The following is an 18,721-nucleotide window of genomic DNA, read 5'->3' on the forward strand; positions in this document are numbered from 1 at the left end:
AAAATGCCCCGGCGGTCCTAGTGTGTTCACACACATCACTACCACATGTATATGGTAACAACTCTTATGTGTGTGAAGGTTAGGTGTAGCCTCACTCCCAATTGCACAGATGCAATGCTCATTTGACTTGTTCAAAACCCTAAAATGACGCTCCGATTCCTCGTCATGACCATTTCATGTAAGCTTCAGTACTTCATTGGAGAAGCCCAAGTAGCTATTTGGGGAGGGGAAACCATAATTGGAGGCCTCACAGCCTCAACCATGTAGTGGAAGCAGCACGGGACTGCACTAGCATCCTGTAAAGGAATGGTTGTATCTCCTTGTTTAGATGCCCAAATGAGCTCATTCTTGACTCTAAAACTTTTCTCTCTACTTAGTCAACGATGGCACCGCCGTTGATGTGGAATTTTGGGCTATTTTTAAGCTATTTTTGACCAATTTATGGCCATTTTTAGCCCCAAAATGTCCCTTTTTGTCCATAAAAAGCCCAAACGAGCTAGAAAAAATCCTAATTTGTGGAAAAATTCCATTGGGCTCAAATTTCATGTTGAACCTCATTTTTCCACTTGGTAAGCACATTGGACACATCTTTTATGTCCGCGCACAAAACCTGCTATTTGTGGCCAAGATCGTCCACATTGAACTTTCTAAACAAAATGAGCGTGCCACTTCAAAACAATTGACATTTTTACATTCCTAAAGCAAATTAGGCATTCTTTAACGTGGTAAAACATGCAATGGTGCCACGTCCCTGGCCTCGCCTGCCTGGCAAGGTATGTACAGGCTTGCAAAACCATGGCATCCGTTTTTGCATATATCACACTATGTACATTGTAGCATTTGATCCCACACACTAAAAACATAAAGAGCGAGGTAGATATTATTATTTTCACATTATGCACGTGTCACGCCACGACATTGTCCTTGTCGTCGATCCCTCCACTCACACCCCATGTCACTTATAAACGAGGGGCAACTAAACCATTGCCTTCGGTAGGCCCAAAAGCTACACTTCAATTGACGCAAGAGCATATTCTTGGTGCCCACTCAATACTTGCGAGGCCTCGTCACTAAATGACACCTCCTCAGGGAGGTGGGATCAATGGCCCACAGTAAGCGTCGCGAGGCGGGTGCAATCCGGGCCGCCCGATCGACATTTAAACTAGGTGTGAAGTAAGCGTGAACTCAGAGATATGTCCACCACACCAAACTCGGTGTGAATTGGGGAAGGCTTGCACACCACACCAAATATGATGTGAACTCAGTGCGAACTCGGTGTGAACTAGGTGTAAACTTGTCCGCGACGTCGTGAAGTTTATCCCACGCACACCTTCCAACGAGCGCGCGTTAGCCTAGTGGTTAGAGTCAATCCCGTGGAGAAGAGAGTAGTGGGTTCAAGTCTCGGATCCGAGAAAGTGAGAATCTTTTGCATTCCGTAAGCAATCCAACGGTCACGATCAACCAGTGATCGTGAGCCATTGATCCCACCTCCAAACGGAAGTGTCAATTAGTGACTAGGCTTCCTAGGTGGTATCGAAATCTCATGAGCACTTTTCTCCACAGGCCAAAAAGAATCCTCGTTAATAGAGCGCTTGCTATCAGGAAAATATATTATTGCAACTCATACAAAATTCCCTCGACTGTAGCGACAAATTCCCTCAACTGTAGCGACAAATTCCCTCAACTGTAGCGACAACGAGAAACGGTGGGACATTGGGGATAACGGCGAAGTTACGAGCCTGTAGAGGCCTTTTATAAGTTGTAAGCGCTGATCTGCTTCGTCAGAAATCATCATCACCGAAGCAGCAGCAGTAGCTGCAGTTTGTCATTCAGCTGCAGCCGCTGCAATGGGGTGGTCTCCGGCTGCACAAAACGTGGTGTCCATTTTCGTGCTGGTCCTCATCATCTCGACCTCTCTGAATTGTAGTAAAGGGCAGCTCGAGATCACGGCATGGACACCGCAGGAGGGGCGCGGCATGCCGGACGGCACCACGGCTGTGTTGCAGCTGGCGACCGCGCTGCTGGGCGGCAGCACGCCCGCCATGCTGTGGGGTACCATCCCTGCGGATGCCGTCCAATCCATCTGCGAACAGGTCACATCTGGCAATTACGACTTCTCTGCCACCATTTACATCGACGGCGACACTCTCTACCGCAATATGGAGGTTTCTTCTTTTATTTATTTTAAGGGCGATTTATTTATTTTGCCGCAATGTTTTGGACGAGCATCAAGACGCGCATCAAAAAGCAAATGGCCCCCATGTTTAGGACGGGCACCATCCTCTGCACTATCTCACAGAGGCATGGGCAAGAGGGATAAATGGCCCCTTGTAATTTCAGGGAGTGAGAGCATCGTGGGCAGTAGATGTGGACCATTGATCTGCTCCTGCCCATGCTCATGTGAGATAGTGAGAAGAAAGGGGGGGGAAAGGGGGGGGGGGGGGGGGGGACCACCCTATAGAGACACCCTCTACATGAACTCTAAGAGAGGTATCACTAGGCGGCTCTATTGATGACATTCTTTTAAGGTCCCCTATAAAATGGTGCTCTAAATTTATATCTATCTAAACTAACATAATATGGCGGAAGGGGGAGCCCTTTACACATGTCAAAATTTGCAACATGAAGACGAAACTTCAAAACTGAAACTCCAAAACTGAGAGAAGGCCCTGTGCAGGCAATAAAGAGGGAGAGAGAAAGAGAGAGAGAGGCCGCCAAAGGTGGCCAACCGTACTAGTACTACCTATACTATCTAGGATTCAGGCTGCCACATGCTGGCAAATCCTTCCTCTGGCCATACTTTCTATCTCCTTGCCGTGTAGTTTTGAAGAGTTCTCCCAACTTTGTAGAGAGCGCCCACAACGGCTACTGAGACGAGTCTATCTAGGGCCCTGTGCTGCTTCCACCTTTAATGTTATCCGCACCTGCCTCCCCTTGCCTATGAGAGAGGCTACATGTATCTCCTCGCTTCGAAAGTGCTTCTCCTCCCCCTCCTCCAACCCTGCTCGCCCCGGCCCCTGCCCCCTCGATCTCATCCTTTGTCATTGTTGAGTATCAAGCCTGAGCGGCACGCTGTCGAGGGTTTGTATCTTTGGTTGGAGCGTAAATGGCTGTTTGGCATTCTGCAAGTTGGGCTACTCACAGAATATGCCATGGATTAGTCTTTGCTGACTAAATGAAGATTATCATCTCGAATCTAGGCCTTGCTGATTTGGGATGAGAATTAGGGAAGAAAGATGTTTTGTATTTGTGACTCGGTAGAATAAGAGGAACTGATTTGCCTGCCTTTGTCCATGTAATTACCCAAATGTTGTGCATGGTTATTATTGTTGTATGATCATGTATCACACATCACACGCACTCACGCGTGTGAGCACGCGCCCGTGCGCGCGCGCGCACACACACACACACACACACAGAGAGAGAGAGAGAGAGAGAGAGAGAGAGAGAGAGAGAGAGGATTGGAATTCGGGTAGCCAACTTGCTGCTACGAATTTCGGACTGAAGCTCAGAAGATCTTTTTAGGGGTGTACGTTACATGTCTGAAGCTACGACATGCACGATGGGTGAGGAAGCTAGTGGTGCACGTGCAAGGCTAGCTTCGATTCGAATCGATACTACCCATCCATGTGAGTGGTGCTTGCGCCATTGATTGGGAAAGAGAGAGCTATTGGTGTTCTTGCTCGCAACGTGCAAGGCTAGGGAAGGAAGAGAGAGAGAGAGAGAGAGAGAAATCTATCTATCCATTTATACTTTTATATATATACTATATATTAAGCACTAATTGCAGGATGTGTCCAACTTGGGCAAAGCCAAGAAGCTTTGGGCTATTTTTGGTGAATGCAAAGCGAGGTTGTCTCTCCACATGCAATCACATACGCTTGCATCTTGAAGGCAAGAGTCACAGTCAAGAACTGGGATGTCTTTAGCACATGTAGAGAGAGGGCTTCTCCAAATGCAATCACGTGGTGCACTCCATAAAGCACTTGAGGAGCTTCCTGCGCCCAGGTTGTTGCCTCTTGTAATGCACTGATTTCGGGATATGCCCAACTTGGGCAAGGCCAAGAAATTCCATGCTATTTTGGTGGATGGGAAGCGAGGTGTCTCTTTAGATACAATCACACATGCTTGCATCTTGAGCGTGTCTCTCAAGATGCAATCAGATACTCTTGCATCTTGAAGGTATGTGGCACTACACAAGGTGTCCCTGCTGGAGGCATCACCTTCAATTCTCGGATTATTTCATAGAATTTCGAGGGGCGAGCCTAATCCCCAACTCTCTTGAGCATTTATATTGAATGGTTGGCTATTGCTAGCCTCGCTGGAGCCAGTTGGAGGACACAACCTTGCGGCTCGAAGTGCTTCATGAACTACACCACATTCAATGCCAAGCACGGTGTCACATTTGTTGAAAGTAGCCCAGAGCTTGGGATTCATTATGTTTTTTTGCGACAACCCTCTTATCAAGAGGGCTCTTTTTTGTGATAGAATTATTGGCTCCTATCTGGAATGCAAAAGCATGTTGCTATCCCCCCCCCCCCCCCCCCCCCTCCGTCCCTCCCTCCTTTCTCTCAAGAGTTCTTGCGTGGATTCAATCTAGGCACATTGAAAATGTTACCTTTCATATAGTTACAAGAGAAATTTTAGTCTGTGTTGATTCCCAATAGTCCACCGGCAACTTCTTTGCTAACATATGTTGTGACATGAGACCCCTCCTGTTCTCTTACTTCATCTTCATTATGGAGTGATACTTTTAAATGCCATCATGTTTTGACCCTCGTACCTTAGATTCTGCACCACACTTTCTTCATCTTGGTCAGGCTTTGTGCTGCCAAAATATGCCCTTCACATGAGAGAGAGAGAGAGAGAGAGAGAGAGAGAGAGAGAGAGAGAGAGAGAGAGGCCCCCCCTACACATGGAGGGATGCGAATCCCCCTCCGATTTGGCACCCCGATAACAACAACAAACTTTAACAAAAGTGTGATCATTGACACCCATTACGAGGCTACATGGACCCATCTCCCAATGCCATCCCACCCTCTTGAGTCTAGAATCTCTCTAGAATCTACCCTTTAAAATCTCACTTGCCAAATTTGCCACCGGCTCCGCCTTCTCATCATGAGTCATAGGATGAATATATGCTGATACAGATAGCCCTTGACTCCTTGAGCACCTGAGCCTGAGCCATGTCAGGCCTCTCTCTCTCTCTCTCTCTCTCTCTCTCTCTCTCTCTATATATATATATATATATATATATATATATATATATATATATATATATATATATATATATATATATATATATATATATATATATATATATATATAGCAGAGGAGAAAATTTCAGGAGTAGCTTTAAGGTTTTTGCACAACTGAAGATTGAGAGAGAGAAAGAGTAGATTATTGTGTGTGGTTTTATGCGAGAGAGAGAGAGAGAGAGAGAGAGAGAGATGAGAGAAAAAGTATTCTATGTGGATGGTGATGTCAAGAGAGAATGAACACTAGCAACAACACTCGCCTACTAGGCACCTACTGCAGTAGGCTAGCACCAAATAGAGATGAGGGTAGTGCACGATCAAGAAGCAAAGACATGGGTAGTGCCAACTTCAGGTGGAGTGAAGTGGTGGCAAGTGTAGCAGTAGTGGTAGGTGCTACGACAGAGCTAGGGGTTCCCGAGCAAGTGTTGTGAAAGGCAACGAGCAAGGTGCAACAGGGAGAGAGAGAGAGAGAGAGAGAGAGAGAGAGAGAGAGAGAGAGAGAGAGAGGAGGGAGATAGGGAGAAAATGAGAATTAGGGAGATAGGGAGAGATTGGAGAAGAGTGAAAGAAAGAAAGAAAGACTATATTAACGTGAAAGGCCTAAATCGGCCTATGAGACAAATCTGTGCCCAATATAGAGAGAGAGAGAGAGAGAGAGAGAGAGAGAGAGAGAGAGAGAGAGAGAGACCCTACATTCATTTTTTAATAATAAGAACCTTGTCGCTAGGGAGAGTGTAGGTCACAAGATCCTTTGTTTGCGGGAGCCCTACATTTCATTGCTCTATTTCTTACAGCAACTGACGTCAACATGGTTGCGAATCTCTCTCTCTCTCTCTCTCTCTCTCTCTCTCTCTCTCTCTCTCTCTCTCTCTTTCTTTGTGTGCATCCTTGCATTTGGGAGACACCTTCATGCTTTGAATGACCTACTCTAGAGGATAAAATTAGTTGGTGTTTCGCACTTAAATTGTAGGTACCACAAAATATAGAGTGTGACGTCAATTGTTCTCTATAAATGTAGGGCTTATCGAGATAATGTTTGCATGCCTAAACCAACGGAGGCCTTACCGTTGTACCATTGGTAAGAGCTTAAATTTGGAAGTTGAAAACCTAGGTTTTTTCTTTCAAAATCTCTCTTTTTCCCCACTTGCTAAGTAAGTTGCTTGCCTCATATCAGCTACATTCATACCTTCTCCAGCACCCCTATAGGGAAGTTGAAAACCTAACTTGGCTATCTCCATTTGCGACTCAAGGAACTAATTCTATCACCTTGTAAGGGCATGCTCGTGTGAGGCTTAGTTATCATTAAGCATCGATAGGTTTTGACCACGATAAGTACAGAGGCTCAGAGCATCACAAGCAACACTGAGTAGTGAGAGGAAGAGTGATGCACAAACATGAGAGAAAAAAAGAGCACCGATCTGCAAGGGACCGTCATAATTTGGAAATTTGCCTTTTTAGGCATAGTAACACAACTGTGATGGTGGAAATTTCTCTACAATCAAAGATGGTCGAGCCATGTACGGTGGGAACTAAGCCTCGCGTGACCTTAAGTATTCATAAAGTGATACTTCTTACAATTGCTCATGCAATCTTTGCATAAGTATGTATTATTTTATAAATGGGCTCTATTAATAAGCAAATTTATTTTAGGCTCTAGTTTTAGAAGAAAAAAAAAAAAGGAAATCTAAAAACTTACTATTTAAAAAAAACACACAACCCACCATTTTGGTCTCATGGCCATGTGACACCTACATTTTGATCAGCCGATGACTTGAGCCAAATTCAGGACTCTCTCTCTCTCTCTCTCTCTCTCTCTCTCTGATCTCTCTCTCACTCACACACACACACACACATATCTTGCTTGTTTAGAAAGACTTAGGTAATGCTACGATAACTAATTAATATCTTTGATTTGCAATGTGTAGGTCACTGCACTAGGAGGATGTGGTGCTGCTGCAGATGGCACTGATGGGGTGGAAGCCGTCCTTTTAGATGACGAAGGCAGCTTAAGTGCTGTGAGTAACTAGTTAATTACCATTAGAGACACAAGAAGACTTAGAAATTTTCTCGTGTAGGAAAATGGAGTCTAGTTTTACAATGTTTTTCATACAATGCATAACATCATGAGATTTTGCTCGAGAGGCATCACATACCTAGCTAGGTATGTGGTGCCTCCCTCGGAGAAGCTCATGATGTTGAGGTAAGCCACAATGTCCAAAACTTCTTGTGAGAGGTGGTTACTAGTTACTATGGTTGTTACTCACTCAAAATTATCCATGTACGTGCGCGATTATCAAATTCATGAATTCCATTATTCTTGATCATGGTTTGAAATCAAGATTATCATTGTGGATAAAAACAAAAACTTGTACTCATATAATTTCAGCTTGTAGCTCATATGTCCAAGTGTACAATCGGATTATTATGGGTGTGATATTTACGATACTGGAGACGATCTCACTTCTCTCTACAATGGTGCAAATGGTGATGGTGTTGATCAAGACACTAATACTACTGTGAATGGAGGAGGACGAAGAAAACTCCTGGGTAATTGCTTTACAGAAGGAACTGTCCAAGGTATACATACAATATGTATAAAAAAATTTCTACTCTAACTTCCTTCACTTAAGTTGATTAATAACAAGTCGACGGGAGCTAGCCCCAGTTTGAACTCCTTGACACGGGTCATGGGTTCGATTGCGGTTGGCTGTACGCCCGAAGACGCACTCTTGTATCTACCCGGGCAGGAATGCCCGGACCGCTACAAAAAAAAAAGTTGATTGATAACAAAGTATCAGCTTTTAAAGCAGCAACAACCATAATATTTAAAACATAGTGTATCCCTTCATATACAAGACCGTTCTTGCAACATGCAAGATTCTGTTTGAAGAATATAGCAAAGACCTAATAAAAGGCCAAAAATAGAAAAAATTATGGTTCATTACTTATACTCTCCCACTTTATTTCTCTAGGGGCAAAATGGGGCTTTGTTGGTGGAGTTGTGGCGGGAATTTTTATTTGTGAAGGGGGCCTCAACCTAGGATGTGATATTGCAATTGCACTTGCTGCTTCGGGAGCCGGAGCAGGAGGTGGTGTTTTGTATGAGTGCAGTGGAAGTGGACGAGCAAAATCGGGTTGTTTCCCAGGTAATTTAGTGAAGAGGATGTTATTGGCATAATTTTTAGACCTCATATTCAATTGTGAAACATGTATACATATCATGATTTCTATGTAATATAATGTGGTTTCTTTTCCATCCAAAATGATGACTATTTAATGTTGTCGTAACTAGGTATATACATAACCGGAACTTTCTATAGTATATAGAACCACATGGTTGGATTTGAGGTCTAAAATATTCCAGTAAATTTTTTTATTGTTTGATCATCCAAAATTACTATTGAGCATTTTCCCAATTAGGTACATAGATAACTAATTCAATCCCATAGTATATGCCACCATATCTTCCCCTCAATATTGAATGAAAGTGTGTTTAAATTTTTTGTGGAATTTAAAATATGATGATATAATATTTCTCTTGGACTAGAATAAATAGGAGCCAAATTTATCTTGGACTAAAATAAATATGTATTTTAGACACAACATGGTCTTCCTTTAGCAAGTCCAAGTCTAGCAAGTGCAGATACATACAAGTCCAAGTCTAGCAAGTGCAGATACAATATACAAAAGATTCTGTCATAAATGGTATTGAATCACACTTTTAGTAGGAATTTGGATGTGAGATTCTCTTTCAAGGAGTGTATATTTTAGGTTATGCTAAATTTACAAAGCCAAGATTTCTTTCAGGTAGCACATTGGTGACGACATCTCTAGGTGTCTCTATACCAATTTCAAAACTCGCACTTGGAGATAAGGTATGCTACGGTTCACATTAAACTTGGCTTTTTTTAATATAATGCATTGATTTTCTATTTTTTTTTGGTTACAATCCATAGATAGAGATTTCCCAAAGGAAAAATAAAACCGTTAAAGTTCGATCCCCTTTTCTAAAAAAAGTGCTTTTTTATTGTTGTAGGTTGCTGTGCGGTCTCACGATGGCTCTATTGCATTTAGTAGTGTTTATGCATTTGGGCATGCAGACTCTAGTACAATATTCCCATTTATACAGATCACATTGCAACAAATTGAATCTCAAAAGCTTGGTGTGGAGGGCGCAAGTCATTTTTCCTCCATAAGAGTTGTGAAGCTTACGGGAGATCATTTCATACCCACAATTAGTACAAGTAGGTTTCTCACAGAAGGTTAAAACAAACAAATAAGGAATGTAGCACATCCTTCTAAAATACAAACATGTTCTTTTAATATAAATTAAGCTAAATATAATTAAGGAGAATCTTATTTCATGCTGAAGTATATTGGTTCTTTATGCAGAGGGACTCGATATAATCTACAAAAGAGCAAGAGAAATATTGATTGGAGATATAATCTTTGGTACAAGTGCTCATGGTATTATCAATGCTACATCAACTATCACACAATTTGTTGTCAAAGGTCAAGACCTAAACCTTGCATCCTCCTCATATAGAAAAAAATTCCTTGAATTTAGACTGTGATATTTAAGATAAACATAATATAGATCTAATCTTTGGGATGTAGTATTATGTTTTGAACATTTAATTACAATTATAAAAACTAGCAAAGACATAAAACAATATAATGTTATTAGAGTGTTGACCAAAACTTTTTCTTGCAAAAAGGTTAGTCAATTATAGTACCAATGCCTTGAAAAAGAAAATAAATGTGATATATTGAAGTATTTAACCCACTCTATGAAACTTTATCACCATTGGCTTGTAATGATCGAATCTTAGTCAGGCTTTCATATCACATATTGAAAACAAAGAAGAGTCTATGAGAGATCCCAAATAGTATCATGTATTAACTTGAGTAGAGGAAGAGGTAGCATTCCCGACTCTTCACGATTTGTTTCCACAAATTCCTTCATAGTAAATAGTTGTCCTTACTAATCGCTCAGTGCAAGACAAGCTAAATGAGTAGTCAAGATTGCTCACCTCTCTATAGTGTCGATGATCAACGGAATCCGTTAGTTTTGCATGATCAAATCAAAGAATCATCATGATGTAGGATCCTTCTGCGTAGTGTAGTTCAACAAATGACATACTATGCCCAAGTAGTATTCATTTGTGTTGCTTAAAATCTTTTATAATCATTTTCACATTAAGTGTTTGCCAAATTTTCATGTTAAGTCTTAAAAAAATATCCTAGTTTTTTTAGTAGAATTAATATGTTTATGATAATAATTAATGTATGATGTTTTAATGACCAAAATATTTTTTCTAGTCGTCCCAAAAACTCATCATACATTATAATTAATGTATGATGTTTTAGCGACCAAAAAATGTTTTTCTAGTGGTCTATATGTTTTTGCAAATTTTTACAACCAGCCTACTTATGCTTTTTGACACAGACATTGTACAAATTCTTGAAGAAGGGTTGTACAATCCTTTCACTCTCAAAGGAGATATCATCATTGATGGTGTGGTTGCATCTACACATAGCGAGTGGTTTTTGGACAGCACATTTGATAGCCTTGGGATATCAAATCTTCTTCCACGTGCTTACGAGGTTTAGTAGTTTTAATGTTTTACTTAGAAAGAACTTACTATCTTGAGGAAACACCCATGTCTTAATATCCCTTGAAAACATATATTTGCAGGGAATTCTACTTCCTGTGAGAATCTTGTACCACATTCTTGGAGAAGACATGTACAATTATCTTTATACCACATTAGAGAACAATATTGGAATATCAACAATTGGAAACATTTATGTTGGACAGATAACTATTCTGACAATACTCATGGCAGGGTTTATCGTCCATACCATTACTAAGAAGCAATATAGCATCATTCTCAAATGAGATTTTGTATGGTTGTATGTATGAAGTTTCTTCTATGAGAAGAAATTTGACGTTATGATTTTGTATGTGACTATATTTACAAATTTCTTCCATGAGAATAAATTGAATGTTTTGACTTATTATTCCATTAGAATAAATTCAATGTTTTGATTTATGCATATAGTTGTATTTATGGATTTCACACATAAAACAAAAGTTGAATATTGTGATTGGAAATATGTCACCTCAAACTACTAGAAAGAGTCTTATCGACATTATCAAGAAAATTTCAAAATGTTGTGATTGGAAATATGTCACTTCAAACTACTAATATCAAGGGAATTTCAAAATCCAATCTATGTAGATATCAATAAGGTACCCCTCTCACAAGGAGCGATTAGTCATAAGATAATTTAGATAATCCTGCTTTAGGTACACTTGCACGTAGGAGGCCATAGTAAGCTGCTATCAAAAGGGGGGAGGAGCAGGGTAATTGCTATTGCACCCTTAGAAGGCGCAGTTAGTTGACAAACTAGGGAGTAATGTGTGTAAAAGTGTGAGATTCAATCAAATTAGCTTGATTTTAGGGGTGATGTGTTGAAAGGCGTGAGGCTATAACCAATCACATTATGCCAGCTCGTTGTTTTGATAGAAGAATTTCGTCAGCTCCATTACAACAGTAGTAGGGTTTACTAACATTTATACTAGAATGATGTAATGTACATTGAAAATTATAAAAAAATTTAAGTGCTAGAATGAGTGTTGAAACGATTGAACTTCCAGCAGAACTTTTAAATTAAAAAACATTGATATTTCTAGCATAAAATGTTGGAAATATCATCAAAATAAGCATTGAAATGATCGATGCTGGAACTTTCAACAAAAGTTTTAAAAAAAAAGTTGATATTTTCAACGTGAGAATGTTGGAAATATCACTACAACAAAAATAGGTGCCTTCGACGCAGATTTCGACGCTAGCCGTCAAAAACTACGTCGAAATCTTCGTCCCTATGATATCATTGAAATATGCATCGATATCTATGTCGAAAGGCAACTGTTTTGGACGTGTATTTCGACGCTTGTATCGACGCATATTTCGATGACCATATCAGAAAAAAAAAATCTTGGACAGAGGACAGGCAACCTGGCCTATGCCTAGTGAAAAGATGGACATAGCCACAGCCAGCAGACTGCCTGTCCTCTGCCCAAGAAAGCGAGCGGCACCAAAATCAACCGTGCTCCCGCATAAATTTTGGCAGAGTTCCCTTCGTTTTAACATAAACTTTTTAAAAAAAACCATATGTATACGCCTCGTAGATGATATCCATGTAGGATCTCACATGAGATTTAAGGCACAACTTGATGGAAGAAATAAAACGAACTTTGTGCAAAACCATAACCAACTTAAAACCATAACCATAATTATATTGATCAAAACCATAACGATAACCATAACCATAACCATAAACAAAACAATAACAATAACCATAACCATAACCATAAAGTTAAACATAAACCATAAACAAAACAATAACCATAACCATAACGTCCATAAACAATAAACAATAACCATAACCATGTTTATACAAGAAAGAAACACAGAGATGTGTCTGTGTCTCACAAAACATATGTAGAAATCCACTAATGCCTAGCGTGTAACAACCTGCACATAAAGGGATAAGTCACGAAATTAGTATGATATTACTTCACATATACTTAATTAATTAAGTCAACTCACACATATTATTTGTCTCGATCAAATGTCTCACCTCAATCGATCAACGAGACTCTAAGGCCTCCCAGTCTATAGGCTCTCCTGCGGCAGCAATATCATTCAATACTTCATAAATGCCTCTCCGATATCCATATGTCTCCTCTTGGCGTGTCGGGGCTTGATGCATTGCAAGATTCTGCGTTTATACAAAAACCAAATTAATTAAGAATACATGATTCATCGCTTTTTTTTAAAACGTCATAGCTAGGATTGGATTGGAAACTCACAAACTCATAGCGAAAGGTGTCGAAGTGTCCGCTGCAAAGATGAGATGTGCCCCTGGTTGTCCTACGTATCTCCATGGCCTCACGCTGCTGTCTGAACCTCGTTTCCGATCTCTGCTCATCCTCCCTGATCTGCTACCACGTCTCGTGTGAGATGCCCGAAGGCTTCTGCGAGCCCTGCCTAAAAGCTCGACAAGCTGCATCTCGACGATGTTTCACGGTGTCCCGTGTAACATTCGTGATCCACCTCCTCGGAAGCTCCTCTGAACTCGGAGCAAGCTGATGATGGTCTCCACTATATAATTGATTTTGTTGCGATCTTGATCAGGCCAAGACGTCATAATGGTGGTAGAAAACTGCAGCTCCGCGAGCTGGCGAACCCGCTGTCTCATCTCAGTCCCGACTCTATCCATGTCAACCTGTCCATCTGCCCGTACAGTATAGACCTTGTAGGCATTAGGATTGTGTGTCCCCAAGGTGCACGAGGTGTTGGAATTAGGGTTGCAGAGAAACACACATAGCTTGGAGAAGACGAAGGAAGCTCAAGGCACACAATAGAGAGTGTGTTACTTAGTGTGCAATGGAAACATAGATAGCCCTAGAGTAATGGGCATATATACAATGCTCGGGGATAAAAACCTCCTAAAGAGGGAAAAAATGCCTCGGCGGTCCTAGTGTGTTCACACACATCACTACTACATGTATATGGTAACAAATCCCCCCTGGAGTGATGCGGTGAACGAGAGCTGGCACATGAGTAAAGGGAAGTGCCATGTCCTTAGGACATGATCAGTCCACAAAGGGGAGTAAGCCCAAAGCTTTGCGGAAAGCTTCAAGCTTCTCACGAGACAATTCCTTTGTGAAAAGATCTGCAAGGTTGTCCTGTATTGGCACATAAGCCAAGCTGATCTCTCCTGTTGAGAGCCTCTCCCTGACATAGTGGTAATGCACTTCAATGTGCTTTGTGCGAGCATGAAAAAATGGGTTCCTCGCAACTGCCAATGCGCTCTGACTGTCAGTGTAGATAGTGTTGGCAGTGTCCTATCCAACACCCAAATCAGCCATAAGGCATTTGAGCCATACACACTCAACCGTAGCTGTGAATACTGCCCTGTACTCAGCCTCACAACTCCAAGTGGCCACAGTAGGTTGCTTCTTGCTCAAGCATGATATACACGAATTGCCAAGCATGAAACAAAAACCACTTGTGGACACTCGCGTGTCAAAACAACCAGCCCAATCTGAGTCCGAAAAACCATGTAAGTCTGGCGGCAATGATCCCCCCTTGGGATAAAACAAGCCAAGATGTAAAGTGCCACTAAGGTAACGAAAAATCCTCTTGACATCCTGCCAATGCTTAGACCCTGGGCTATGCATAAATCTCCTGACCTGTGAGACTGCAAACTGAATATCCGGCCTCGTGTTGCATACATAAATGAGGCAACCAACAGCAGTTTGGTAAAGAGTGACATCAGTAGGATCGCCAACATCATGTAGACTCAACTTCAAACCTGTTTCCATGGGAGTGGCAATAGGTTTGCAATCCTCAAGTCCAAACTTACATAGCAATGTCTCTATGTAACTTTTCTGACACAAGGCAATACCACCATCACACTGCTTAAACTGTATACCCAAGTAATGATGCAACAACCCCAAATCTTTCATCTTGAAAGTAGCATTCAAATCAGCCTTAAATTCAGCAATATGTCTCTCATTTGGTCGAGTGATCAGCAAATCATCGTCATAAAGAACCACAATGAGAAGTACATCACCCTCACGCTTTACATACAATGTGCTTTTTGTTGGATTGTTACGAAAGCCTTGTTTGACCAAATGAGTGTCAGCTTTCTCATACCAAGCACGAGGAGATTGCTTCAACCCATACAAATCCTTCTTACATCTGCACACTTTGTCGTCTTGTCCTTTTATGACAAAACCGCGAGGCTGTGTTACATAAACTTCCTCAAATATGTCACCATTCAAGAAAGCAGTGACAATGTCTAATTGATGTACATCCGAACCAAAATGAGCTGCCAATGCACATAGAAAACGCACAGTAATCATACGACAAGTGGGAGCAAAAGTCTCTTCATAATCTATGCCTTTTTGTTGTGCATAACCCTTTGCAACAAGTCGAGCCTTATGGCGATCGATCTCACCATCCGGTTTGCGTTTCAACTTGTAAACCCACTTCGTACCAATGGCCTTTTTGCCAGGAGGCAAATCACATAAAGTCCATGTGTCATTTTCTATAAGTGCATCATATTCTGATTGCATGGCAGCCATCCAATTTTTTGAATTATGTGCTTCATCAAAAGACAGCGGCTCCTCAACATCATATAAGCTAGACACAGCCAAAGCATAACAATCTGATGCATAAGATGCATGGCGAGAGCCTAAACGAGTACGACTAGACAAAGGTGCATCCAATTTACTGTCACGCAAAGTTTGCACCAGCCATTTTGGCATACCTCTAGCCTACTCATTTTCAGCATCAGTAATAGGCTGATCTAAAACATTTTCAGAAACCCCCATAGGCTGTACATTTGCATCATTGGAACTTACATTCGTATTTCCACCACTGAAAAGAGGCAAAGTGTCATAAATATCTTGTGAGCTTACATTACTGTCTCTAGTACATGATAGCAAGGGCTGAACAGAATCTTCCACAAACACTACATCCCGTGAAACCAGAATACATTTTGTTTGCGGATGATACAACCTGAAACCTTTGCTTTCAGCACTATAACCAACAAAAATACATTTGACAGGCTTATCATCCAATTTTCCGCGCTGCACTTGTGGCACCAAAGCATATGCCAAACAGCCAAAGACACACATGTGCTCAATAGAAGGCTTTCTATCATGTCATGCTTCATATGGAGTAATAGACCGCAAAGCTTTCGTAGGACACCTGTTAAGTACATAAGTGGAACACATGATGGCCTCAAGCCAAAAAGAATGTGGCAAAGCTTGACTTTTGACCATACATCGCGCCATTTCCGTCAGTGACCTGTTTTTCCTCTCAACAACACCATTTTGCTGAGGTGTATAAGGCACTGTACATTGGTGTTTTATCCCACGACTAGCCAGAAATGCATTAAATTCATGAGACATATACTCCCCCCCTCGATCAGAACGGAGGGTGCCCATAGTACATATATTTCGAGACATTTTTAGCCATAGCCAGAAATTGTTTGAAGCACATAAAAACTTCGTACTTCGCTTTAAGCGGAAATACCCATGCATGCCTAGAGTAATCATCAATGAAAGTCACGAAGTACAGGTAATTGCCCAAGGACGGAGTTTGCATGGGCCCACAAACATCACTATGCACAAGCTGCAACCTGCATGTGGCCCGAACTGAACCATCCTTTGGAAACTTAGAACGCTGCATCTTACCCAAAATATAGCCTTCACAAACATGTTTGACAGGTGCTTCAAGAGGCGGCAAAGAAGCAACCGTATCAGATTTCTGCAAACGCAGCAAACTGGCAAAATTCAGATGACCAAAATGTGCATGCCAAAGTTTTGCATCTGAAGTAGCCCTTGAATTTGCAACAGCATTTGCAAAGTTTTGTCCACACTTGTCATACAAAGTGAGCTTATACAGCCCACGGCACAAAAGGCCAGATACAACAATTTCATCACCAAAACTGAGATCATGAACTGTATTTTTATTTTTTTTCCATTTTTATAAGATGTTGGTAGTTATAGTGTTTTAGAACATTGGTATTGCCTGCGCTTTCCTAGTTGGAAGTACTAGCACTTACACAAACGGAATTTCCAGAGTTTTTTCAAAGATAGAAATACCAACACTTTGCAGAATTCTAGAGAATAGCCAAAAGTTGTTTTCTTAGTACCTAAATGTTTTCTTGGAACACATTTTGCAAGCCTTTATAATACCACAATATAACTTTATGATACAACTAGGAAAAAGACATCATAGCATATCTATAGGCCATATAAAAAACAAAGGAGACCATATATAAACCAAACAAGTTGATAGCTAATACAAAGTTTGTAATTGCATTGTCGCATCAAAGTTTCTACATAGAGTAGCAAAAAACCAAAATGATATTACATCGTTGTATCAAAAAGGGTTACTTGGTGTTACAAACTTTGGTGTACTACATTGTTGTATCAATAAAAGTTAAAGCTAGGAAGTTGCCTAGATTGCTAGAATGAGTTGGTCACTTCTGACAAGTATACTAGTATGTGACCCGCGCGTTGTTGCGGCCAAGAAGGAGTATCATTGAATTTTGTGTAGCCCCCCCTCCCCCCTTCTTTAGAAGGATAACATGTGTAAGTATTTTTTATGCATCCAATTGAAGGTAGTGACAACTATATCTTAAATGCTTTATTATGTGCAATAGTGCATTATGGTATCAACCTAAATCACACTGGATTTGTGCAACAATAGAAAGTGCATAAAGAATTGAATGAACATAACAACTACATAACATAAACTTAAAAGACTACACATGAGGTTGGGGGGGGGGGATGAAGAGAGAGAGAGAGAGAGAGAGAGAGAGAGAGAGGAGAAAAAAGAAAAACAACAATCCACTTCCATTACTATAAGTAGTCTTTGTAAGCCCTAATATTCGTCTCTAAAGAAACTTTTTGCAAGCCACTAAATCTTAGCTAACAAAACAGCTGCAAGTTCAAAACGACAGCCTTCAGGATGTTGCATTTGGTACTCGTAGAACCCATGGACCCACACAATGAACGCTCCTACCAAAATGACGATGCCCCTCACATAGGGTGTATAATACAATCCTCCAATTCTCATATCTATCCATATAAGAGTATTCTGCATTGGCCGGCAAGCGATCTCCTAGCTCGCGAACCCGTATGCGAGTTGAACCTGCATTACGATTCAAAGCCACACTGATATGAAAGTACCCTTGGAGTCCTCCAAAAAACTCATGCACTTCCATTAAAATGTTATCACGATAATAGTGATTCCTGCAAGCCAATTGGTTAATTACAATAAGTTCAATAACCAAAAAATATTTAAAAAAGCATTGTGCCTCATTGGTGTTCCTTACCTAACAACTTCAAAGCTTTCAATAATGTGTACTACATCATGCGTACTAAGTGGGCCTCTCCAACCAGGTGGATCTAAATGAGAAAATTGTTAGTTTGAACACCAAGCTGGAAAATTTTCAAAGGATATACTTAGATCCTACCATAGATAAGAAACGGTGGATGATGAAGCATCCAGCTAAACGTAGATACTGTCCAATGCCTTCTTTGACGTGGCATCTATAAATACAATATTTCAACCCCGTCCAAGAAACATCATAACATCAGCTTTTCATGACAATCAAAGTGTATAGAAAATTGAATCAACATAGCACCTATAGTATGCGATCCACATGTTGGTGTAATCCAAAAGAGCACACTATTTATACCGTTGAAACTTTGAAATTTGCAACAAAATCTTAGTTCTCGATCACTCCTAAAAATTCATAAAGAGCTACACAAATCTACTCGTTTATGTGTACATAAGCCTTAAATTTTCAACATTTTCACATAATGAGATGGAAAAACATGAAAATATCATGCATATGCAACACAT

General features: G+C 40.8%; 1 protein-coding gene across 1 annotated transcript; it reads left to right on the top strand.

The window, feature by feature from the left end:
* The first annotated feature begins 1,772 nt into the window (after positions 1–1,772).
* On the top strand, positions 1,773–11,267 carry LOC147438250 (uncharacterized). Its single transcript, XM_086486097.1, has 9 exons — positions 1,773–2,165; positions 7,184–7,273; positions 7,652–7,835; positions 8,231–8,404; positions 9,066–9,133; positions 9,295–9,502; positions 9,651–9,770; positions 10,708–10,865; positions 10,957–11,267. The coding sequence occupies exons 1-9, from the start codon at positions 1,848–1,850 to the stop codon at positions 11,158–11,160; spliced, it is 1,524 nt and encodes a 507-aa protein (XP_086342223.1). The 5' UTR covers positions 1,773–1,847; the 3' UTR covers positions 11,161–11,267.
* Positions 11,268–18,721: the final 7,454 nt, after the last annotated feature.

Source organism: Adiantum capillus-veneris, chromosome 17 (assembly GCF_014529385.1).
Source record: "Adiantum capillus-veneris isolate H3 chromosome 17, ASM1452938v2, whole genome shotgun sequence".
NCBI lineage: Eukaryota > Viridiplantae > Streptophyta > Polypodiopsida > Polypodiales > Pteridaceae > Adiantum > Adiantum capillus-veneris.

Excerpts from the sequence above, each read along its gene's own strand:
- LOC147438250 (XM_086486097.1), top strand. The coding sequence starts at position 1,848 with ATGGGGTGGTCTCCGGCTGCACAAAACGTGGTGTCCATTTTCGTGCTG. Across the intron at positions 2,166-7,183 it reads CTCTCTACCGCAATATGGAG|GTCACTGCACTAGGAGGATG; the intron begins GTTTCTTCTTTT and ends TGCAATGTGTAG. Across the intron at positions 7,274-7,651 it reads ACGAAGGCAGCTTAAGTGCT|CTCATATGTCCAAGTGTACA; the intron begins GTGAGTAACTAG and ends TTCAGCTTGTAG.